Source organism: Carlito syrichta, unplaced genomic scaffold (assembly GCF_000164805.1).
Source record: "Carlito syrichta isolate Samal-C Ts95f unplaced genomic scaffold, Tarsius_syrichta-2.0.1 Scaffold302529, whole genome shotgun sequence".
Taxonomy (NCBI): Eukaryota; Metazoa; Chordata; class Mammalia; order Primates; family Tarsiidae; genus Carlito; species Carlito syrichta.
In genome coordinates, this window is record NW_007246625.1 from 532,277 (window position 1) to 557,195 (window position 24,919).

At 44.7% G+C, this 24,919-nt stretch overlaps 1 protein-coding gene across 1 annotated transcript in view; it reads left to right on the forward strand.

Moving 5' to 3' along the window:
* TTLL11 (tubulin tyrosine ligase like 11) overlaps positions 1–24,919 on the forward strand; it is a 269,699-nt gene that overhangs the window by 230,542 nt on the left and 14,238 nt on the right. The window contains exon 11 of the mRNA XM_021711721.1: positions 1,943–2,049. Coding sequence (XP_021567396.1) covers positions 1,943–2,049 — 107 coding nt within the window. The remainder of the gene's footprint in view (positions 1–1,942; positions 2,050–24,919) is intronic.

The following is a 24,919-nucleotide window of genomic DNA, read 5'->3' on the forward strand; positions in this document are numbered from 1 at the left end:
ATCTGGCTTTCCGGATTCCCAAGGCAAATCCAGGCTGCCTTGGGACTCGCCTCTCAACACCATCCTGTCCTGGAGTGGGGTGCACCTGATAAGTCGAGGGCTGCCTCTAGTCTGAACAGAAAGCCCAAGCCCTGTGCCCAGACACTCGGATTGGTGAGCTCCATTTCCCCAGAATGGGCAGGATCACTCACTGAAAGGTCAGCTTCAGGAAGCCTCCAACAAGATGGTTCTAGCTCTGGGAGAGGAAAGGGAGAGAACTGGGGAAGGGAACTAACAAGTGCTGCGGGCTTTCCTGGTACCAGGCACCATGCTGGGTCCTTGGCTTGTACTCACACCCTCAACAACTGTGTGGGCAGGTATTATTATCAGCTTAGAGACCAGGAAATAAAGGCACAGCAGGTTTAAGTAAATTGCCCAGAATCATGCAACTAGAAAAAATACCGAGTCAGGATTTAAATCCTAATTTGTCTGATGTCCATGTAAGACTACTTCCCCACATTTCCAGGCCCAAAAAATGGTGGAGGGAGAGGAGAATTCTAAACACTCTTTCTGTGGCTTGGATGGGGAGCACCCATACTGACATCAGACTGCAAACCTGATTACTGTGGCCTCTGCATCCAAATAAAGGGAGCACCTGAAGTTCAGAGGCCTGCTTCCTCCTCCCCGCCCCCTGTCGTTTTCAGGTGACTCCCCAAATGTTAGGAGTAAGCATCGAGGAACCTCCTCAGCAGTGCTGTGTCAGCCCACACAAAGGGACGAGGACCCAGGCTGCGCTATCTGCTCTATCATTCTTGGGGCTTAGTGCGGCTGATCCTGGGCTTATGTTGGATCTTCAGGTGACGGATTAAGATAGGTGAAGTCCAGAAGTCTTGAGCCCCTGTCTGTAGATTTGGTCTCAGGGCCTCATCTGGTGAGCATTTCCAGTGGGGAATTGCTATTGGACAGCAGTGATGCTTCAGCCAAAACTGGTGATGTGCTGTCATCATTGGGTCATCTGAGCATGACACAGTCAGCCTCCTGGACACTGGCAGGAAAGGACAGCACTGCAGGTCCAGCTTCTCCCCCTCCTCCCAAAGACTAATGGATAGGAAGCTGATGACAGGTGCGCAGGGAATATTTTCTGACATGTGGCATTCTCTTTCCCTTTTGGAGCAAGCAAGGGCCTACGTCCCTGGGTCAGGTCAAGCTGACACACAGTGATTATAATAAGAACCACCTGTTTTATAGGTGCGAACTCTCAAGAAGGTGAAACTGTTTAACCAGGGTCATAGAGCTTCCACGTGGCAGAGCCAGGCTGCAACTTGAGACTTGCCCTCCTAAAGCCCTTGCTCTTCCCTGCCCATTAGACCCGTAACTAACCAAATGGCTGAACCTGCAGGAACCCACAGGATCTAGCCTCACTTACATTTCCCATCTTCTCTCCCACAATTCCCTACCATACATCCTTCAGTAGTTTCAGCTCTGGGAAGTGAGAACATTCCAGACAGGGAACATGGCCCAAGCAAAGACGCTGTCATAGTTCAGATTGCTAGGACAAAAGTACCACAGACTGGGCAACTAAACAACAATCATTTGTTCCTCATACTTCTGGAGGCTGGGAAATCGAAGATCAAGGTGCTGGTAGGTCTGGAGTCTGGTGAGGGCTCACTTCCTTGGTTTGCTAATAGCCACCTTCTCCTTGTGTCCTCATGTGGCAGAGAGCAGACAGAGAAAGCAAGCTCTCGAATGCCTCTCCTTATAAGACACTACTCCCATTCTCCAGGGCTCCACCCTCATGGCCTCATCACCTTTCAAAAGCCCCACCTCCTAATACCATCCCATTAGGGGATTAGGATTTCAACCTACGAATTTTGGGAGGACACAGACACAGCAGGCCTAGAGGAGAGACAGACAAGATAGGCTTCAGTCCAGCAATGACACGTCTCCCTTTCCTCATTGGCAGGAACTGCAAACTTAGCAGCAGCAGCCTATCCATGGCCGCCGTGGACATTCTCTACATTGACATCACACGGAGGTGGAACTCCATGACCTTGGACCAGCGGGACTCAGGTACCTGGTGACTGATTTCCTCCGCTGTGACCTGTGGGGGTTCTGGCAGGTTCGAGTGCTGCATGTTCTGTCCCTTTTTGTCAAGAGTCTAGGTTGGGGAGGGAGGAAGATGATCCCATCAGACTGAGACATCATTCCAGGGACTGAACTGAATTTAAATACTCTGTCTGCTACCAAATTCTAATTCCATTAGCATTCCTTGTCTTTAAGGCTTTAGACACTCAGTGCTCATCCCTCAGCACTCACATCTTGAGCACGTTCTGGGCCCCACCTTGAGTGGGCTAGAATGCACAGAGCTTTGTTCTCACCTGGAAGGAACTCACTGTAGCACTGAGAGGGAGATAAGAAACCGACACTAGGTAGTGTGGTGTGGACTAGGATGGAGAGAAGCTCAGGGGGTGATGAGGGGCCCAAGTGGAGGAAACCCTTGGCCCAAGGAAGACTTCTTGGGAAGAGTGTGCAGGATAAGCTGGTATACAGGATTGGGATGGACACTCTGGCAGGGACGTTGCCCAACCTCAGTATAGACACATGTGACAGGCTGTTGGGCTCAGGCCACCCCAAGTATACCAGAAGGGGATGCCAGGAGGGATAGAGATGGGGTTGCAGGATCTGTCAGAGCCTTGAATGCTGCACAGAAGAATTTGATTTTGATCCTCTATGTTAGATGCTGCAGGATCCTGTTAGGAGAACCCACCTTTGGGTGGGTGAGTTTCCAATCTTTTTCCTCACAGAGGGTGTTCCAAAAAATTATAATAACCATAACTGCCATTTGTACAGCTCATCACAAAACTTTGAAATCCTTTCATGCATATTCCCTCATTAAATGTCCCCGTGAACCAGTGCAGTAGGCATTACGAGTCTCATTTCACAGACGAGTAAATTGCAGCTCAGGTGACCAAGATCACACAGTAACTGCGAGCCCACAGCACGCTGGCACTACACTCCCCCTCCTTCCGCTGTCTCCCTGCAAAAGGCATGCACGAGGATGGACACCTGGAGGGTGGCTGGCTGCTGTGATTCAGTGGAGAGGACATGAAATCAAGGGAGCTCCAGATCAGAACTGCCTATGCCATCTCCTGCCTGTATCTACTTGAGAAGTCATTTCCCCTCCTAGCCTCCAGGTCTCCATCTATAAAATGGCACTAGCAAGCCCTGCTCTCCAACGTTGCCCTGAGGTCTTTGGAGTCCTCACTGACTGTGAAAGGCAGTTCATCTTATTGGTAGACACCACTTGGGGGAGTCCTTAGGGCGGTCTGTTGACTGGTACTACCCTGGAGGATACTGTCCCTTATGTGCTAGAAACTTTCTGACCACAAAGACACAGCAGGCCCTTCCTGCAGGGTGCTGGCGCTCAGTGTTTGGTAATGATGCTACCGGCTGCCAGTTGTTGGTGGATTCCTATGGGCCAAGCACTCTGCTGGGCACTTCAAATGTGAGGCACTGTCTAGAATTCTCCTGGAGGTAAATAGGACTATCTCCATTGTACAGAGGAAGAAACTGAGGCTGGTGGATAAGGCTCAAATCCCAACCCACCTTGGCTCCCCTTCTGAGTTGCTCTCTCCTACTGATTAGTCCTGGAGTAAGCTGACATGGAGCTCCCTGATGCTCCCCTTTCTTTAATTCAAAAGCAGAACTCAGGGACTACCACCAGTCACTGCATCAAAAAGGTGAGTGCTCCTATCACATCTCTGCAGTTGGCAGCTCCGTTACAGCCTTCCCTGGTAACCAGGAGAGGCGTGAGATGGAGCGGCTTCGGTAGAAGCGGGCAGATTAATTATCATTTTGAGGACGGAGTGTGCTCATGTGACAATCGAGCGGCAGCAGCACTTTTTGCTGACGCCTTCAGAAAGTGAAGAAGTGTTTGCTCTGTGAGCTGAATGCCGGGAGTTGTCACACGATCCTGCGGAGGGGGCCAGCTGAGGGGGTGGGGGTGGCAGTGGAATTATTAAATATTGAAATTGATCAGGAGTAGCAGCAGGAAGCTATTTATCATGTTTTATTGCTTCAAAGTAGCATTACCATCTGGTCCATTGTTAATTCTGAGTAGCTCTTCATGTTTTGTTTGCCTCTTAAATTGCTCCCTGTAAGCGAATCCACAGGGGCTGTCCACAATTCAGGCTCCGGTGAGGTTTCCTGGGATCTGCCAGGGTCTCTCCATTCTGCTGACCAAGCTACAGAAATGAGAAAAACACTTATTTTTAGCACATACTGATGAGCAAATGGGATCTATCAGGCCTTTTGCCATACTTCAGCCCCCGAATAGGTGGAGTAATAATTATTAGCAGTAACAGCAATTTTGAGATTACCTCTATGTGCATATATAGCTGCTAATTCTCACACCGGGCCTTCCAGGTGGGTAATAGCATCCCATTTTACAGATGAGGACCCTGAGTTCCAAGAATAAAAGTGACTCATCTAAAATCCCACAGCCAGGGAGTAGCAAAAGCAAGATTTTTTTTTTTTGAGTTGGAGTCTCACTCTGTCGCCCAGACTGGAGTGCAGTGGCCGCTCCCGGCCACGGCAGTCTCGACCTACTGGGCTCCGGCGATCCTTCCGCCTCAGCCTTCCAAGTAGCCGGAATTACAGGCACGCGCTACCACACCCGGCTGATTTTTTTTTTTTATTTATTGTAGAGATGAGGTCTCGCTGCCCAGGCAGGTCTCGAACCCAGGGGCTCAGGCAATCCACTCACCTCAGCCTCCCAAAGGTGCGGGATTACAGGCTGAGTCACCGAGCCTGCCTACAAAAGCAAGATTTGAACCCAAGCCTCCTACTTCCTGGCCTAGGGTGCTATCCCCAATCTGGAGCCACACCAAGCAGTGCTTGTTCATGTGAATGACTAAGGAGAGGGCAGGGCTCATGAGGTGTGAGTCAGAGGGGACAGTAGTGGCAGGGAGGTGAGAAGTCAACTCACCTAGCATGAGGCCTGCTGGGAGGATGGAACTGGGGGGCAAGGGGGCACCTGTCTAAGCTCCTGTCTTCCTTCCCTTCATCCTCTGAGTTTCCATCACGTCTGGAAGGAAATAGCAGGGTCTGGGGGTCTAGGAAGCGGGCCTGAACCTAAAGCCAGGCATAGGGTGCCTATCTGTGTCTATGGTCTCAGGAGCCACTGCTGGTGCCAGCCAGGGCCCAGTTCTTGTCTCTCTCTCAAGGCTGGTCCAACACCCTTGATTCTCAAGGGAAAGCAGCATCTGGAGCCAGTCACCTTCTCAGGACTATTCAGGAAGCTGTTGGACAGCAAAAGAAGTCTGTGATTGAGTGACTGTCCTTTTTTTGGGCAAGTGTCAGCAGAAAGACCAGAGCATCTCCTTCCTTCCCTCTGTGGCACGGAGCCGAGAGATTCTCAGGCTCTCCAATCTAGTTAAGTCCTGGCCAGAGGTGTGGAGGCTGTGCTCAGTGAGATAGCTCTCACCTTCCCAGAGCTCCTGTGGGGTTGACAAGAAAGAAGGCTGTAAAGTATGGTAGAACCTGGGTTTTCATGCTCAAAGGGCATGCACCCATTCATTCATTCATTCATTCATTCATTCAACAAACAGCTAATGAACATGTTACCAGGTATTGAGCCCTTCAGGGATACAAAGGTAAATTATTTAAAAATCCTACTCTCTTAAGGAAAAAAATAGAGACCATTTACTGAGTATTTACTATGCGACAAAAAAGAAACATGCTTGTAATTAATTATCTCATTTCCTTCTCATGCAATCCTGTGAGATGAACGTTGTTATTCCCATTTGACAGTTGAGAGACCTGAGGCTCAAAGAGGTGAAATTTAAACAAATATGCCAGACATTACAGTGGAGACCTGGGATTGGAACTAAGACCAGTCTGACATCAAAGCCCACTGTCCTTTCCATTACACCCAGTGTCTCAGTCAAATGAATAGGATGTGCAGTTGACAATTGTAATAAGATGAGCAGAACACTTACGGAGGAAGCCACAGAGGAGGGTGGCTGTGAGAGCTGAGGGAACACATACAAGGCACTTAGCATGGGGTAGGACCCAGGAAAGACACCCCCTATGCATTCTGTATCCTCGAGGGCCTAGAACACACAAAAGCATCTCACCCAGGGCCTAATGAGTGTTTGATGAGTAGATGGATGCCAAAGTAAAAGCCAACTTGAATCTTCAAGGCAGGGAGTTGTGAGTATGAGAACCAAGGCTTAGAGTAGAGGTACCCTTGTCAACAGTGTCTCTTTCCCCTCCTCTGAAAGTCCATGTGGATTAGGTCATCACCCAGAGCCAGCTGTGGCAAAGTGTTCATTCATCTTCTCTCCTGAAGCTGGCCCCACCTTCCTTCTGCCCTAATAAGACTTTGATGCCCACCAAAGGGGTTAAACCAATTCCTGATGCTTAAGACTTTTAGGAACAAAAATAACCTGCATGAGGAGACCTTGTGATGAAATGAAGAAGAAAAATGGTGCTTAAAATGATTAGTGAGTGAAAAAAAATTAAAACTAGTAAGAAAAAGCACACATATCACAAAATCTAAACCTCAAATCATCCTTTTTTAACAGGCTTGTTTTTCATTGTTTTGTTTTTTATTGGACCTCAGGTGTATAGAATTGGATTAGCCATCATCCCTGGTTCATGAGACACTTCCATCATGATCCACATGTAGCCTACTTTTATTTAGTTAGCTTTTTACATTTGCTATTTTTAGTAATGGAATAAACATCCACAAACTCTACCACCCAAAATGAAAGCTAGGACTTGACAATGACCTACATCTACTACGTGGCTCTCCCCACTCAAGGAACCCCACCTGCAACCTGTACTTACCGTTCCCTACGTAGGCTCACCCCTGTCTCTGTGAGAATGGCAGTGGCTATGCAGGAGTTCATGAAATTTAGTAATATGCAGCCTTACATTCTCCAGCATGCCAATGCAATTGTCATTTTTTTAAATTAAAGATTTTAATTTCCAATTCTAGAATTTCCAGTGGGACTCAGAACTCTAAATGAGGGTGTTATCAGCAAGACTGGGATGTCATAGACCTCTCGTTGCCCAGAATCAAATAAAGAAGCAAATTTTTGGTGAAGATGCATTTATTTCATGTAAATTGCACTCACAGCTTCTTCTTCTCATGGAGAGTTTACCCTCAACTCTTTCCAAAGCAGGTTTTCCCATCTCCAAGATTAGGCGATAAAAGGCTAAATCACTAGCGTCAGCAGTGAGAGACAAATATTTCACTTGCAAAGGGGGTGTTTGAGCACTCTGGGGTCTTGTTCATCTAACACAAGATCGGCATCTGGGGGCTTCTGAACCTTCGTTCACTTCAAAACCAAATGTTTTGCTATTTTAAGATATAAGCTAAAGGTCTCTCCCAGTAACCAATAGAAACATGCAAAGGAAAAGAAAATGAATTGGGGAGTGTCTTCCACCTCCCTTTCCCATGAGAACCACACCACCACCATGACCACCACCACACCCCTTACTTGAAGAGGGAAATCTAAGAATGCATAGCTTACTGTCTGGTATATGCTCTTTGACCAAAATAAGAAACATTTCTTCAGATGCTTGATGAAATCCTGAGCTCCATGCCCTGCTCCTGGGCTGCATCGGGTTTACTTACAATATACTCAAAGCTATGGCCTCTTCAATCAGACAATCCCTGCTTCAAATCTGAGTTCAGCAACATGCTAGCTATGTGACCTCAAGCAAGCGCTATACCTGCCTCCAAGCCACGAGTTCATCATCTGTAACGCTGTTGTGACGGCACTGCTCTCACTACCCTCCTCTCTCAGGAAGAGCTTCCTGGGCACCCACTCCTGCAGGGCTCTGCAGGTGCTGGGGACAGAGACAGGAAGAGGGCCTGCTTCACAGCCTAGCAAGTGGAATGGGACATGGCTGCCACGGATGCTCCCTCAGTGCCCAACAGAGTGCCAGGCCCTTTTCATCCTTCCCCCAGTGAAAGTGGGGACAGGAATTGGGTTCTGTGGGGCTGGAGGAGGCGGCAGGCTGCAGCTGTGGGAAGCCCTGTCACATCGCATAGGCCTGAGCCACCCTGCAGTCGCTAGTCTCATGGTTTCAACTCTAGGGGAGAGCATCCATGTGACTGAGAGCCTCACAGACTGGACTTTGCTCTGCACACTCCTCTCCCAGTCACTAGCCTCACACACACTCCCTTCAGCCAGAGTAGCTGGCCACCTCGGAGGTCCTCCACCTTGGCCCTCGCCTCTGCGAAACCCTTCCCTTGTGCACCATTGCCCAGGCCCTCTTCCTCAGGGAGGCTTCCCCAGCATTCAGGCTGCGCCTGGTGCCCTCTCACCTGCTCCAACAGCATCCAATGCTGCCCTTGACCGCAGCACTCATTGAATACTGCAGAATATGGAGTTAGCCCAACCGCCACGAAACAGACTGCACCCGTCTTCATGAGGCCTGGCACTGAGGCCGGCATGTAGTAAGTGCTCTGCAAACACATGTCAAGTGACCCAGCAACCAGCCGATCATCCTGTGGGTGTCTCTGGACCTTATTACCATCTCTCATCAAATTCCCTCAGCCACTAAAGCAAATCATTTGTCACCTGTGCTTTCGTCAGCTGGAGTGAGCTCCAGCTCACAATGTACTGGAATATCAAAAGGTGTTTTTATTTGGAATGTTGAGTGCAGCCTCTCTTAAGCATAAACATGGACTGTCCCCTCCCCCCTGAAATGCGCATGAGGAGGCCAGTTTCAGGCCACACCTCGTGAGGTGTCTAGAGCAAACAATGCTCTTCAGCCTTGAATCATCCCGCAGTCAGATGGGCCTCTCTGGATGTGTCTCCTACGTGCTTACAAAACAGTCGGCATCAGAATTATTCTTAATGCACCAACAGAAATGCCAGCTCGACCCACCCCTCGCTCGCCCAGACACCAATCCCCAAGGTCTGCCAAAGTGACTTCTAGGGACTGCCACCAGGTGGGGTGCGTTCACACAGGCAACTGCTGGTCCTTCCTCATCCTCAGTCACTCCAAGGGTAGAGGGAACAGGATCTCATCTAGTCCCACTCCCCAAAAACAGACAAAAGGCAACAGAGCTGACTTGTTTTCCATGTGGGCCTTACGTGTCCTTGTGCTTGTTGGGTACCATCTCCAGATCTTGCAGGAACTAGGAGCAGGATTCAGCATGGTAGAGAGAGCCGAGTCAGACAGGGCAAGTTCAGTACGCTACCACCTATTCTCAGGGAGCCCTGGAGGAACACTGCCCCTTTGGGAGCCTCAGCGTCCCTCTGGGCTATTGTCAGGATCTAGTAAGAAAGATATGCCTGGCCCAGACAGAAGTTCTTTGCATCCAGCTTCCATTGTCACTCTTGGCAAGTATGCCTGCTTTACACATTATACAACAGTTTCCAAACTCACTTGTCCACTGAATGTGCATGCTCCTGAGGAGCTCGGGGTTGTTACCACAACCCCATGTACAGAGGAGGAAACCAAGGCACACCGGGATAAAGAGATAACTCCACAGGCAGTTGGAGCCGAGCAGGAACCTGGCTGAGAGACTCAGTCCTGGGGTGCCTTGTGCAGTAACAATGGTCACAAATATATGAGGATATGGGCACCAGGCCAATCCCCAAAAGTTCCCAGGCCCAAGAATTGGGTAGAGCTGTGTTTGAGAAGACCGTCTGGTCCCAGTCAGGGAGGAATTTCTCTTATCTCAATTTAGAGTTGTGGAAATAAGGATTAGACAGGCTAGGGGCCACCTCCAATGGCACCCAGCTAGTGCATGGCAGCACTTGGGCCAGGACCCAGCACCCAGCTCTCCTAACTAAATCTTCCCCAACAGGCTGCCTCCTGACTGACTGCCAGTGACTGATGCTAATACCTGCTGCATTTTTTGAGCACCTAACACAGGCTGGGTGCTCTATATACCTTTAAAAAAAAGACTTTATTTTTTAGCACATAGATTTACAGAAAAACTGAGCAGATAGTACAGCATTCTACACAGTTTCTCCCATAATACCATTTTGCATTATTGTAGTACGTCTGTTACAATGAATGAACAAACATTGGTATATGATTATCGAGCAAAGTTGGAGTCAGAGTTCACTTTTCATATTGTGAAGTCCTGTGGGATTTGACAAATGCATGATGTCATGCATCCACCGTTAACAGTACCATGCAGAATAGTTTCATAGCCCTAAAAATTCCCTGTACTCCACCTGTGCATCCCTCCCCCACCCCCTGACAACCACTGATCTCTTTATCTATAGTTTTATCTTTTCCAGAATGTTGTATACTTGGGATTATACACTATGTAGCCTTTTCAGACTGGCTTTTTTCACTTAGTGATATGCATTTAAGGTTTCTCCAGGTCTTTCTATGGCTTGCTAGCTAATTTCTTCTTATCTCTGAATAATAATCCATTGAACAGCTATGCCACAGTTTGTTAATCTATTCACTTACTGAGGGACATCTTGGTTGCTTCCAGGTTTAGGCAGTTGTGAATAAAGCTACTGTAAACATTCATGTGCTGGTTTTGTGTGGAGATAAGTATTTAACATGATTGGGCAAATACCCAGGAATGAGATTGGGATGATTAATTCTAGGTGTCAACTTGAGTGGATTAAGGAATACCTAGAGAGAACTGGCAATACATTGCTTCTGGGTGTATCTGTGAAGGGGTCTTCAGAGAAGGTTAGCATGTGAACTAGTGGACTGAGTGGGGAAGACCCACCCTTAATGTGGGTGGGCAACATCCAGCCAACTGGGGGCCCAGACAGAACAAAAAAGGCAGAAGAAAGGCAATTTCCTCTCTGTCTCTGTCCCTCTCTGGAGCTGTGACGCTCTTCTTTGCATGCCCTTGAACATCAGTAAACCAGGCTCTTTGACCCTTGGACTCTAGGACTTACATCACCGTCCCACCACCACCCTCCAAACACCCATCCCCCACCCTAAGCTTCTCAGGCCTTACACCCCATTGGTTTCCCTGGTTGTGAAGCTTTCAGACTTGGACTGAGCATGCACCTGGCATCCCTGGGTCTCCAGCTTACAGACAGCCGTTGCAGAACTTCCCAGCCTCCATAATCACATGAGTCAATTGCCTCAATACATCCCCTCTCATCTCTCTCTCTCTTTCTGTGTGTGTGTGTGTGTGTGTGTGTGGTCTACATCTGCAGATTCAATCAACTGCAGACCAAAAATATTTGAAAAAAGAACAATAAAAATAACAACACAAGCCGGGCCCGGTGGCTCAGCCTGTAACCCCGCGCCTTTGGGAGGCTGAGGTGAGTGAATTGCCTGAGCCCGCGGGTTCGAGACCCGCCCGGACAACCTGGTGAGACCTCATCTCTATAATAAATCAAAAATTAGCTGGGCGTGGTAGTGTGCGCCTGTAGTTCCAGCTACTCGGAAGGCTGAGGCGGAAGGCTCGCCGGAGCCCAGCAGGTCGAGGCTGCGGTGGCCGGGCGTGGTCACTGCACTCCAGTCTGGGTGACAGAGTGAGACTCCAACTCAAAAAAATAAATAAATAAAATAACAACACAGCAATAAAAATAGTACAAGTTTAAAAATATAGTATAACAACTGTTTACATAGCATTTACATCATAAGTAATCTAGAGATAATTGAAAGTATACAGGAGGATATGCCTAGGTTATATGCAAATACTATGACATTTTATAGAAAAGACTTGAGCATCTACCAAATTTGGTATCCACAGGGGTTCCTGGAATCAATTCTCTGTGGATACTGAGGGATAACTGTAAGTATATGAGGGGGACCCAAAAAAACTGGAATTTATTTATTAAAAAATTGTGTATTTATTCTTACATGTTTAAACCAGTCATCTTCGAAATACTCTTGGTTTGATGCAATACACATATTGAGATGATTTTTCCACTGTTCAAACCAGTTTTTGAACTCATCACGTTCATGCCTTTTAGGGCTTCTGCCATTTTTTGTTTCACCTCTTTCATATGGGCACGTTTCCCTTTGAGTCTATTTTTTATCCAGGGAAACAACAAAAAAAAGTTGCCCAGGTAAGATCAGGTGAATAGGGAGAGTGGAGCACAGGGGTCATGCTGTTTTGGGTCAAAAACTGCTGAACACTCAGCAAGGTGTAGGCAGATACGTTGTCAGGGTGAAAGAACCAGTCACCTGTATGCCACAACGCTGGATGTTCCTTCCGCAAATTGTGACACAACCTTCTCAAAACTTCCAGATAAAAACTTTGGTTGACCGTTTGATCTGAAGGAACAAATTCTGAGTGCACTACAAGGGACTCACCTTCCAAAAGATAATTCTCGGTTTTGGGGGTTCTCCTCTTATGTTAGTGTGTGTGTGCGTGTGTGTGTGTGTGTGTGTGTGTGTTTGTGTATGTGTATATGCAAACATATATGTGGATATGGATATATCTTATTGGTTCTGTCTCTGTGAAGGACCATGACTAATACATATGGTAAGAGTATGGTTAGCTTTGTAAGAAGCTGTCAAACTGTCTTCCAAAGCAGCAGTGACATTTTGCATTCCCACCAGTAATTAATGAGAACTCCTGTCATGTCACATCCTTGTCAACACTTAGTACAGTCAGTTTTTGGATTTAGCCATTCTAATAGGTGTGTAGTACTACTTCATTGTTTTAATTTGCAAATCCCTGAAGACATTTGATGCTGAGTATCTTTTCATATGCTTATTTGCCATCCGTATCACTTCTTTGGTGAAATATCTGTTTAGATCCTTTGCTCATTTTTTAAAAATTGGGTTGTTTCTTTTCTTACTATTGAGTTGCAAGAGTTCTTTGTACATTATGGAGACAAGTTCTTTATCAGCTATATATTTTTCAAATATTTTCTCCCAGTTTGTGGCTTCTCTTCATTTTCTTAGCAATGTGTTTCTCAGAGTAGAAGTTTTTAATTTTAATAAAGTTCAACTTACAATTTTTTCTTTTATGAATCTTGCTTTGGGTGTTGTGTCTAAAGTTTCATAGCCAAAGCCAAGGTCATAAGTTTCATAGTTTTGTATTTTATACTTAGGTCTATGATCCATTTTGAGTTAATTTTTGTGAAGGGTGTAAATCTGTATTTAGATTTATTTGTTTATTTATTTACTTATGTATTTGTTTATTTTGCACACTGACATCCAATTGTACCACCACCATTTGTTGAAAAGGCTATCCTCCTTACACTGAATTGCATTTGCTCCTTTGTCAAAGATAAGTTGACTATATTTGTGGGGGTCTATCTGAGTCCTTTATTCTGTTCCATTGGTCTAATGATCTATTCCTTCACTAATACCATGCTGTTTTGATTACTACAGTCTTATAGTAAATTTGAGGGTTGAGTAGTATCAGTCCTCTGACTTTGTTTTTCTACTTCAATATTATTTTGGCTATTCAGGTCTTGTGTCTTTCCAAAGACACTTTAGAATCACTTAGTCAATTTCACAAAATAATTTGCTGGGATTTTCATTTGGATTATGTTGAATTTATAGATCAAATTGGGAAGAACAATATTGGTCTTCCCATCCATGAACATAAAATATCGTTTAATTTATTTATATCTTTTATATTTTTCATCCAAGTTTTGTGGTTTTCCTCATATAGACCTTGCATGTATTCTGTTAGATTTATACCTATTTTATTTTATTTTAGTGCTAATGTAAATATAATGTTTTTTATTTCAAATTCCAATTGTCTAATATATAAAAAAGCAATTGACTTTTCTATAATAACCTTGTATCCTGCAGTCTTACTACAGTCACTGATTACTTCAAGGATTTTTTGTGTGTATCAATTCATTGAGATTTTGTATATCAACAATCATGCCATCCAAGAACAGAGAGTTTTATTTCCTTCTTCCTTATCTGTATACCTTGTTTTACTACATTAACTAAGACTTCCAGTACAATGTTGAACAGGAGCGGTGAGAAGGAACATTATTGCTTCGTTCCTGATCTTAGGAAGAAAGCATCTCATTTCTCACCATTAAGCTAAAGGTTTTTGTAGATATTCCTTATCAAGTTGAGGAAGTTCCCTTCTCTTCTAGTTTGCTGAAAGCGCTTTGAAATCATGAATGGGTTTCAGATTTTGTCAAATGTGCTGTGATCATATGATTTTTCACCTTTAGCATGCTGATGTGATATATCACATTAACTGATTTCTGAATGTTAAAGCAACATTGCATACCTGGGATAAATCCCATTGGTCATGGTATATGTTTCATTTTATACATTATTGGATTCAATTTGCTAATATTTCATTGAAGATTTTGCATCTATGTTCATGAGCTACATTGGTATGTAGTAATGTCATTAACTGATTTGCACATTAGGGTAATGCTGGCCTCATAGAATGAGTTAAGAAGTGTTTTTTCCTCTTCTGTATTCTGCAAGAGGTCGTAGAGAATTGGTATCATCACCAGTAAGTAAATCTGGGCCTGTTGCCGTCTTTGTTGGAACACTATTAATTATTCATTCAATTTATTTAATAGAAAAAAATCCTATTTAGATTATCTGTATTTCCTTGTGTGAGTTTAGTAAATTGTGTCTTTCAAGGGATTTTCATCTACCAAATGTGTGGGCATAGACTTATTCATAATATTGATTTGTTATAATTTTAATGTATATCTTTTAATGTCTAAGGGATCAGTAATGATGATCCCTCTTTCATTTCTGATATCAATAATTTGTAATAATTACTAATTAGTGATCTAGTGATCTCTCTCTCTCTCTCTCTCTCTCTCTCTCTCTCTGTTTTTTTGATTAACCTGGCTAGAGGTTTCTTAATGCTATTGATCTTTTCAAAATACCAGCTTTTGATTTCATTGATTTTTCTCTGTTGATTTTCTATTTTTAATTTCATTTATTTGTTTTAATTCTTATTATTCTTTACTTTTGCTTATTTTAGATTTATTTTGCTCTTTTCCCAGTTTCCTGAAATGGAAGCTTAGATTGTTGATTTTAGAGATTTCTTTTTGTCTAACACATGCAATCAATGTTGTCAATGTCCCCCAAGCACTGATTTCACTGTATCCCACAGATTTCAGTAAGTTCTATTTTAATATTCACTTAGTTCAAAATATTTTTAAATTTCTCTTGAGATTTCTTTTTTGACTCATATGTTGTTTAGACATGTGCTACTTAATCTCCAAATATTTAGGGACTTTCTAACTATCATTTTGTTATTGATTTTTAGCTTAATTATATTGCAGTCTGAGAGAATACTTTATATTATTTCTATTCCTTTAAAAGTGTGCTAAGGTGTGTTTTATGGTCTAGGATGTAGTCTATTTTGGTAAATGTTCCATGTGAACTGAGAAGAATGTATGTTCTGCTCTTGTTGGATAAAGTATTTTATACATGTCAATTTAGATATAGTTGATTGATGGTGCTGTTCAGTTCAACTGTACCCTTAACAATTTTCTGCTTGATGGATCTATCAATCTGATAAAGGGGTGTTGATGTCTTCAACTACAACACTAGATTTATCTATTCTTCTTTGCAGTTCTATCAGTTCTGTCCTCACATATTTTGACACTGTTGTTTGGTGCATACATGTTAAGGATTGCTTTGTTTCCTTGGAGAATTGATCCCTTATTACCTACCTTTATTCCTGATTATTTTCCTTGTTCTGCAATCTGCTTTGTCTAAAATTAATAAAGCTACTCCAACTTTCATTCAGTTAGTGTTAGCATGGTATATTTTTCTCCATCCCTTTATTTTTTAATTTATCTATGTTTTTATGTTTAAAGTATGTTTCCTGTAACTATTGTTGAGTCTTTTAAAAAATCTTTTCAACAGTCTCAATCTTTTAATTGATCAATTTAAACCATTTACATTTAAAGTAAATGTATCTATAATGTTTGAAACTACTTACTATTCATTGACTTGTTCTTTATTTTTTTCTATTTTTCTGCCTTCTCTGGTTTTAATAGAGCATTTTATATAATTCCAATTTTTCTCTTCTTTTAACATATCAACCACACTTTTTTTCTTAATAGTCATTATCCTAGAATTTGCAATAGACATTTCCAGCTAATGCATCTATTTCAAATAATATTATACCACTTTACAGATAGTGCAGGTGTCTATAATAGAGTACTCCCAATTTCTCCCTCCCATCCCTTATAACATTTCTGTCATTCATTTTACTTATCCCTAAGCTATAATCACCCAATACATTGTTGCTATTATTACTTTGAACAATTATGTATTAGTTCAATTAACAATAAGAAAAAACATTTTATTTTATCTTCCATTATTTCTCCTCTAATACTCTTCCTTTCTTTATGTGCATCTGAATCTCTGACCTATAAAATTTTCCTTCTCTCAGAAAAACTTCTTTTAGCACGTCTTACAAAGTAAGTCTACTGGCAATAAATCCCTTCAGCTTTCATTTTTTCTGAAGGAGTATTTCACTTTCATTTTTAAGGAATAATTTCCCTGGATACAAAATTCTAGGTTAGTGGGGATTCTTTTATCAATACTTTAAATATTTCACTCCACTCTCTTCTTGCTTGCATGATTTTAGGTGAGACGGCTGGCATAATTCTTATCCTTGATTCTCTATAGGTAAGATTTCTGTTAAGATTTTCTGTGACTTCTTTCAAGATTTTCTCTGTCTCTGGCTTTCCACAGTTTAAATATTATATGCTTAGGTGTAGGTTTGGTTTTGTTTTGTTTGTATTTGTCCTGCATGGTGTTCTCTGGGCTTCCCGGATTTGTGGTTTTAGTGTCTGTCATTCGGTTTGGAAAAATCCACAGTCATTATTACTTCAAATATATCTTCTGCTCCCTTCTTTCTTCTCCTTCTGGTATTCTCGTTACATGTATGTTGTACCTTTTGTCATTGTCCCACTGTTCCTGGATATTCTCCTTTTTAAATTATTTTTTTCTCTTTGCATTTCAGTTTGGGACATTTCTAAAGACACATATTCAAGCTCACTTATCCTTTCTTTGGCTGTATCTAGTCTTCTGGTAAGCCCATTGAGGGCATTCTTCATTTCTGTTACAGTGGTTTTTTTAGTTGCATTTCTTTTTTATTCTTTCTTGGAGTTTTCATTTCTCTCCTTACATTTCCCATCTGTTCTTGTATGTTGCTTACTTTTTTTCATTAGATTGCTTAGCATATTAATCGTCATTATTTTGTATTCCCCATTGGATAATTCCACCATCTGTGTTATACCTAAGTCTGATTTTGAAGCCTGCTTTGTCTCGTCACACTGTGTTTTTTCATACCTTTTAGCAAGCTTTGTAATTTTTGTTGAAAGCCAGCCATGAAGTATAAATTGAGATAATCAGGCTCGTGTGGATTTATATTTATCTTGTTAGGAGCTGGGTTGTTTTTAATGTTTGTTGTAGTTATAGATGCCAGAGGCTTTGGTTTCCTTTAATTTTCTTGGTTTTATTTTCTCTGCCTATTGTCTTTGGGCTTCCCTAATAATTCCTTCTTAAACTGAATATTTTTCTTGCAGCTCTCTCAGTTGTAATCCACTATTGTTATTCTGAAGCCCTGTTGATTGGTGGTAAGGTGCTGGGCAGAGAAAGCTTTCTGTAGTCTTAAGTCTCAGTTTCTTAGTGGACTGGAGTCCATGGGCTGTGATTTTCAAAATGTTTCTTAGTCTTGTTTTTCCTCCCCTTGCGTGAGAAAATTTCTAGTTTTTCCTAGGAAGGCTAAAAAGGCTAGATTTGTCTAATTGCCCTTCCCCCAGGTCAGATCAACCCCTTCTAAAGTAGTTTCCTTGAGGGCAGGCCTTTGTTCTGGAGAGTGCTCTAGGCATATTCCATACTTGCCCCCATCTGAAGCATGAGGAGATTTTCTCTAGTCTTTTTCTTGAGAAGCTGGTGGAGCTTCTGGATCCCCACCTACAAAAATGTGGGGGACCCTCTGAGGCATTTTTAACTCAACTTATTTCATACTCAGCCTTCAGCAATTCATCAATTACCAGTAATTATCCTTACTCCTTCCTGGTTCCAGCAGCTTCTGCTCCTAGTAAGCTGAGCTCAGCTGTGTTTCTTTATATTTACCTGAGCTTACTCATCTAACCCAAGAGGTCAGTGAGAATCTTCTCTGGCTTTCAGGGTGGCAGTTTGCCCTGTGACCTAAGTACTCTGCTGGATCTAAGGAAAGTCACTGATCTTCTGTTTGCTCAGCTTTTTCTTGTCATTGGGATAGAAATGAAGACTTCTGCATGTCAGAGTTGAAATGAGAAGTTTTCTTAAACATTTTACACATTTCCCACCAATCCAGAGAGTTAAGCTTTCTACTCTAGAGTACAGAAAAGAAAGCTGAGCCTCCAAGAGGTTAAATATGGTGCCCAATATCACCCAGCTAGTGAGTGGTAGAGCCAAAATGTTTTGTCTTTGGATTCTAATGATCTTTGAGAAGTTGTATCAATTACAAGTATTCCAGGTATTTACCATAGAGACCTTTTCAGAGACTTTTTTCAGGGAATTTCTAGTCAAATCTGGTATACTGATTTAACCCAAAAGTACAGTGAGAATCTCATGAGCCACCTGGTTAGTTTTTTATCTGTCAGCAGGAAAATGTCTAGGTTAACCAAGCCAATATCATCCAGCTCACAGTTCACCATCTTTCACCAGGAGCCACCTTCAGAACTCATGGGTAACATTCTCAGATACTGCCATAGAATCATCATGTTTAAAACTAGAAGGGACCTTAAAAATTATCTCTCCCAACCCCCACGTTTCACAGATGAAGGACTCTGAGACCCTAACAAATTATTGGAAGAACCATCTGCTATCCATTGGTTTCCTACCTCCCCAACCTGCTTTTTTCTCCAGGTCTTTTTAAGGAGTAATTTAGATACATTTCTTTTTGAGATAGTCATTCCACAATAATTTGCTGGAGCCTACCCCATCCTTTGCCCCATGGGAGGTGGAAGACGCATGTTCTCAGAGTGCTCTGCATCTCACTGGAAGACTTGGGACACGTCCAGTGGTCAGGCATCGTTGACCTCCAAAACTCTTCCCAGCAGTCTAGATTGACCAGTGACTCTCAACTGGGGGCGATTTTGCCTCCCAGGGGACATTTGGTCATGGTTGGAGACGTTTTTGGTTTGCCTACCTGGGGGAGTTGCTATACTGGCATCTGGTGAGTAGAAGCCAGGGATGCTGCTAAGGACAGACCCCCACAGCAAAGCATTATCTGGCCCAACATATTAATAGCCAGGTTTTCCTTCGGCTTCCCTGAAAGACAGCTCCTGGGGCTGTGGTAACGGTTCTTCATGCCCACCATGTAGCTTCCAATCAACTCAGGGCAAGGGATAGTGTTCTCAACCTGGGAGGCCCAAGTAGCCTCTAGGGAAAGGGTGCTCACCTCATCTGTTCAGCAAGACCTTGCATGACTGAGGTACTTCCTTCTTGGTAGCAGGTGGGAGTCTCTGCCCACACTTCCCCACTGATCACATCTGCGGAGGTGGGGAGGAAGCCTTACATAAGCGCAGCCTCATTCAACCTTCTGTCATTTTGGTAACTCAGGGCCGGGAAACCCCTTTTCTGCTAAAGTCTCATGGGGAACATGCCTCTTATCTGAAAAGTCCCTGGAGGTTCTGCTTGCTACCTTCAAGGTGAAATCTGAGCTCTCTAGCCTTTGAGACTGGCCCTGCCAGCCTTGTCTCTATCCTCCCTAGTCCCCACTAGAGCCCACTCTTTACCAACACGCCCTGTGCACCTGCCAGGATGGGCTGCTGGGGCCAGGCCGGCGTGCTTCTGTCTCTGGGCCTCTGCTCATGGTGTCTCCTGCCTGAATGCCCTCCTCTGCCTTGCCTGCCCACATAATGTCCACAGGTGAAACCCTCATTTGTGAAGCTTCCAAATCCTTCTCCCTGCCCTCCCTGCCAAGCGGCCACGCTCTCTTCTGTGCTCTGTCAGCTCCAGGCACACCCCTCCAGCAGTTGTGCCTCACTGGATCAGGATTTGCAGACATCTGTATCTTGTCTCCACCTGCCCCAGTGGATGCCAAGTGCCTCGTGCCAATGCCTGATTCATGTGCAGGATCCAGAGCCTAGCACAGGGAAAACTGATTGAATGAGTGAGTGCATGAGTGAATGAATAAGTGGATGGACTCTCAGTGGGCTCCTTGCCCTCAGAGTGGCTACTTCCAGGATCTAGTGGTTCACTTGTTATCTGAGACACAGAGAACATGTGGCCCCAGCTCTGCCACTTCTGCCATTAAGGCTGTATGATCTTGAAAAGTCACTTGCCCACTCCACTCTGTGCACCCGCTGGCTGTCACACGGCACTTTGGTCCCTTGTATCAGAGGATGCGTGGTGGTCCCAGGTAGAGAGGGTAATAGAATCCTGACCAAGTTCAGGACTCTCCCTAATACTCCATTTGTGGTGGCCCTAACTGGCCCCCAGACAGCACTGCTCCTAGGCATGAGTACAGTGAAAGAAACATTTTCGTGCACTAATAAAATTACCTTCTCTAAAGAAGGCAATTTGCATGTTAATGTTTTGGGTAATTCTGTGCAGCTCCAATGCCCTCAGGGCTGCAATTTCTCTCTGACAAAGTGACAAAAATAAACTCCCGCATAAAAGAGCATTTCTCTTCTCTCTCATTTGTGCTCTAATGTGACATTCTTAATGTGAGTCAGGTTGAAACCTACTGCTCTGTCTTATTTTTGACACTGATCTGCCTCCTGTCTCCTCTCCAAGTGACATGCCAGCTCTGAAGAACTCCTCAGAGGGGTCTCACCTTGAGGACAGGGCTTGGTCAGCTTGGTGAGTGGGCACCCCTCCTCCCCGCCCAAGGTCGAACTCTGTTCTTCATAAAATTCCGGAAGGCCCTCCTGCCACTTAACTGTTGGACAGGCATGGGTCTGGGGAAGAGGGTTGCCTTTGGTAGGGGAGTTAGGGTGCCCCAATTGTCCCCAATTTGCCTGTCTTCAAGAAACAAAGAGCTAATAAAATGGAAGGGGGGCTGAGCCGCCACCATTCAGGGAAGCAAACTATTTATTCTGCAAGACTTGGCCCCTCTGATGACTCAAAGACAATCAGGAAATGTCACGTTTACAGGGTGTCTCCCATGTACTAGATTCTGGCTGGCCCCTTATGTCTGTTTCTATCATTGAACAGACAGAGTCAGGCAGGGAAAGGAGAAACTGAGGCTCGCAGATGTGCAGTAAGTGAGCCAAGGTCACCCCACAGTGTGTAAGAAGCCATCCCTAGATTTGAACTTAGGCACGTCCGATATCAAGCCTGGGCTCTCTCCACCCTGACTGGATCAACTGATAGTGTTCAACAAGTGTCTACTGCACCAGACCCTGGGGGTGATAGGGACATGCAGGGACGAGCAGGATATTGAGGCCCTGGCACTGTGGCCATCTGGGGGCAGAGATGGACGTTAAACACAGAAACGCATGATTCAGTGTTGTGATGAGTTCTGTGAAATAAGTTTTAATGAGAAGGACAGAGAGGGCCTAGTTTATATGAAGAGGCAGGTCAGGGTGATCGGCCAGTAAAGGTAGCATTGGAGTTAGGGTGGAAGCTTCACCAGAGGGGACCTAGGGTGTTCCAGGCAGAGGCCAGTGATTAGGCCCTGAGGTGGAAACATGTGTGGCAGGGTCCAGGAAGTGAGAGACAGTAGGGTGACAGGAATGAGGGCACTGGGAGCAGGAAAGGCCAACAACAGTTCCATTTTGTCCTGAAAGCAGGAAGTATGGGCTTTGTTACAAATGTTATTGGTGGGTTTAAAGCGGGGGAGGGGAGGGAAGGGAGGCGAGGTTTGATTTGTGTTTCTAAAAGGTCATTCTGGATGCTGTGTTGGAAGGGCAGCAATCGTGGAAGCAGGGAGACCAGGGAGGAGGCTGTGGAAGTCGGCTTAACGGCAGCCCCAGCGGAGGTGGGGGTGAATGTGGGGATGGCAGGTGTCGAGGTTGGAGAGCAGGGGATTATGGCCCTTCGGATGTGGAGGTGTTGAGGGGAGGGGAGGGCTGTGGAAAAGACTTTTCAGAACCAACCTCAGGCTTCTGGCTTCAGCCACTAGGTGGGTGGAGGTACCATTTATTGAAATGGGTAAGTCTCCAGGAAAAACAGAATTGAAAAGAGAAGACAGGAAGGGATTCATTTTTAACAGACTCTTTGAGATGCTAATGAGATACCCCAGTGGCAATAAAATCAGGCTGGCCTGGAGATAAGGATTTGGAGAGCACCAACTCATGGAAGGTATTTAAAACTGGGGAATGAATGACAGGAAGAGAGAGAGAGAGAAGAGAAGAGAAGAGAGGAGAGAGAGAGAGAGAGAGAGAGAGAGAGAGAGACCCAAGCAAGGTAAGGCAGACAGGAGCCAGTAGAATAGAGGCAGCCTGAGTCAGGAATTGCCAGAAAGATGCACAGAGAAGCAGGAGAGTGAGTGTAGCAGAAGTGGGAAGACCTAGTTTGAGGAGGAAGGGTCCACATGGTCAGATGCTACACAGAGAGCTGGGAGGGCTTAGCACAGAGGTGAGAACAGAAGCCCTTGGTCTTTGTGGAGGAGAGCAGGCAGGAAGTCCTCTCTCAGGAGCAGGAAGGGAGGCTGTGGAGACAGTGTCTGGGCAGCGTCCTTTTGGGTCTGGAGAGAGAATGGTAAGGGAGAGAGGCAGTTGTCAGGCAGGCTCTTCAACCATGCAAGATCCCAGGGCTGTCTGATGACAGGTGGTAGCATCCAGGAGCAGGAGAGGAACTGACTCCAGACCACTCCTTTTCCTCCATTCCTCACTCCCCAGGGTCTACCTGCCAGGCTGGCCCCCAGCACCAGCTCTGTTCCCCAACACCCACAGAAAGCCGTTTCATAGCACTAAGATTTTGCACCAACTAGTCCCTCTCCTCAGAAAGACCTTCCTCAATAATGCTGATCCTTCAAGGTCCCAGTTTGGTAAGAGCTTTCAAAATGCACATATTATTTGACCTGGAAGTTCCATTAGAAAGAAATGATAGCTCATTCAAGTATGCACTGATATATGTAAAAATTGCTCATTACAGCATTATTTATAATATTGAAAAAAGAAGGAAGACATCCTAAGTGTCCCTCCATAGGGGAGGATTTTAAAGACCCAAAGTGCGTCCACGCTAAGGAATTCTACACAGTCTATAATCAATGGAGTAGATCTATATATACTAACATGGAGAGGTGTCAAGACATGGTTAAAGTTTTATAAGAGCAATACATCATATAGAGGGTCAGGTGCAATGACTCATGCCTGCAATCTCAGCACTTTGGGAGGCCAAGGTGGGATTGCTTGAGATCAGAATTTTGAAACCAGCCTGAGTAACATAGCAAGATTCCCATCTCTACAAAAAATAAAAATAAAAAAATCAGCCAGGAGTGGTGGTGTGTGCCTGTAGCTCCAACTACTCAGGAGGCTGAGGCCGGAGTATTGCCTGAGTCCTGGAGGTCAAAGCTGCAGTGAGCCAAGATGGCACCATTGCACTCCAGCCTGATTGACAGAGTGAGACTCTGTCTCTAAAAATAAAAATTTTTTAAATGCAATACATCAATACATATATAGTGATCCTATATGTATATGGGTATTGGTACATAGATGCATATATTTCATTCCTAAGCATATGTGCCAGAAGGTGTAAATAACGTATACTTTTGGTTCACAGGAATCAGAGACACAGGGCAGAGGAGGGAAGTAGGACTCTCACTTCACTGTACACACTCCACCTCTGTCTGCATTTTTTCACCATGTTCACCACAGGCTCCCTGTAACCTTTCCTGCCTCTCCCTGGCGATGACTTGCTTCTTCCTTTGTTCCTAACCTTCCTTGCTTCCCAGTTCTACACCCTCTCACACGGGGCCATCCTGCCTCTCCCTTCCCCACGTACTCCCTGCCCTGCATGGATGTGGCTTGCCCATCTCTGTGTCCACATGATGAGGTCAGCCAGAGTTGGTGGAGCTGAGTTGCCATGGTTGCTGCTGATGCATTCTTGAATCCTAGGAGAAAAAGTCTGTCACTGGAAAGAAGAGAGTTTGCCTTGTGTTAAAGTGGGCCTGGTAAGGAGGGTTTGCACATGGCAGAGAGCACATGGCTGTGAGAAGAGGCCTCCTGGGGTGGTAATGATTACCCCATTGCTGGAGACAGTCAAGTGGGACTGGAAGACAAAAGCAATGTCAGGAAGGGCAACACATGTCCTCCAGAATTTCACAGGGCAACTACAGGAGACCAGAGAGACAGGACCAGAAATCCTGCTTGTTCTGCTAACTCACACCTGGTGGCTTCTTCCCTGCTTCTGCACGTAAACCCGGCCAAGCCCGGGTTCGAATCTCCACCATCAGTTCCAGTCCGTGGGCCTCTGAGTAAAGGGCTATACCTGCCCACACCCAATTCACAAACAGAACCCAAGGCAAAAACAAGGTGTCCCCTTGTCTTTAAACACTGGTGAGCAAACAAAGGGTGAAATGATGGATCATCAAAGCACCTACCACCCAGATTTTGTCCTAAGGATTGAACAAGTGTCCATAACATGCTCACCACAGTGCCTGACACAGATTAAGCACATGCTGTAAACTGACTACTCTTATTAATCCCTCTTATTATTCTGAGTGTTGTTATCATCCTATAAGGGCCTGGATTATGTTATCCCTGAAGTCCTTTTAAGCTGGAGATTTTGACCACTTGCTGAGGAATGGCTATTGAGCCTCAAAAGCTTCTGTTTGAGCCATTAATCTCCTGAGAAATGTCTGGAATAGCACAAAGCAGTTGCAGGAAGTGGTGGCCAGAACCGCAGCCCTGTCCTCCCAGACGGTGACTCAGGAACTTGTGTCCATGTCATGGTGGAGTCAGGGCTGATGTTGGATGGGACCAGACTGGGACCTCTGGGCCACTCTGCACTGGCCAGTGGTATGACCTGTGATTAATGAAATGATGGAACAGTTGCTCTTGTCTTTGGTTATATTTGTTATTTGGGTGCTGCGGGCTTCTGGGGGTAATGATGTTTCTGCAAGTTC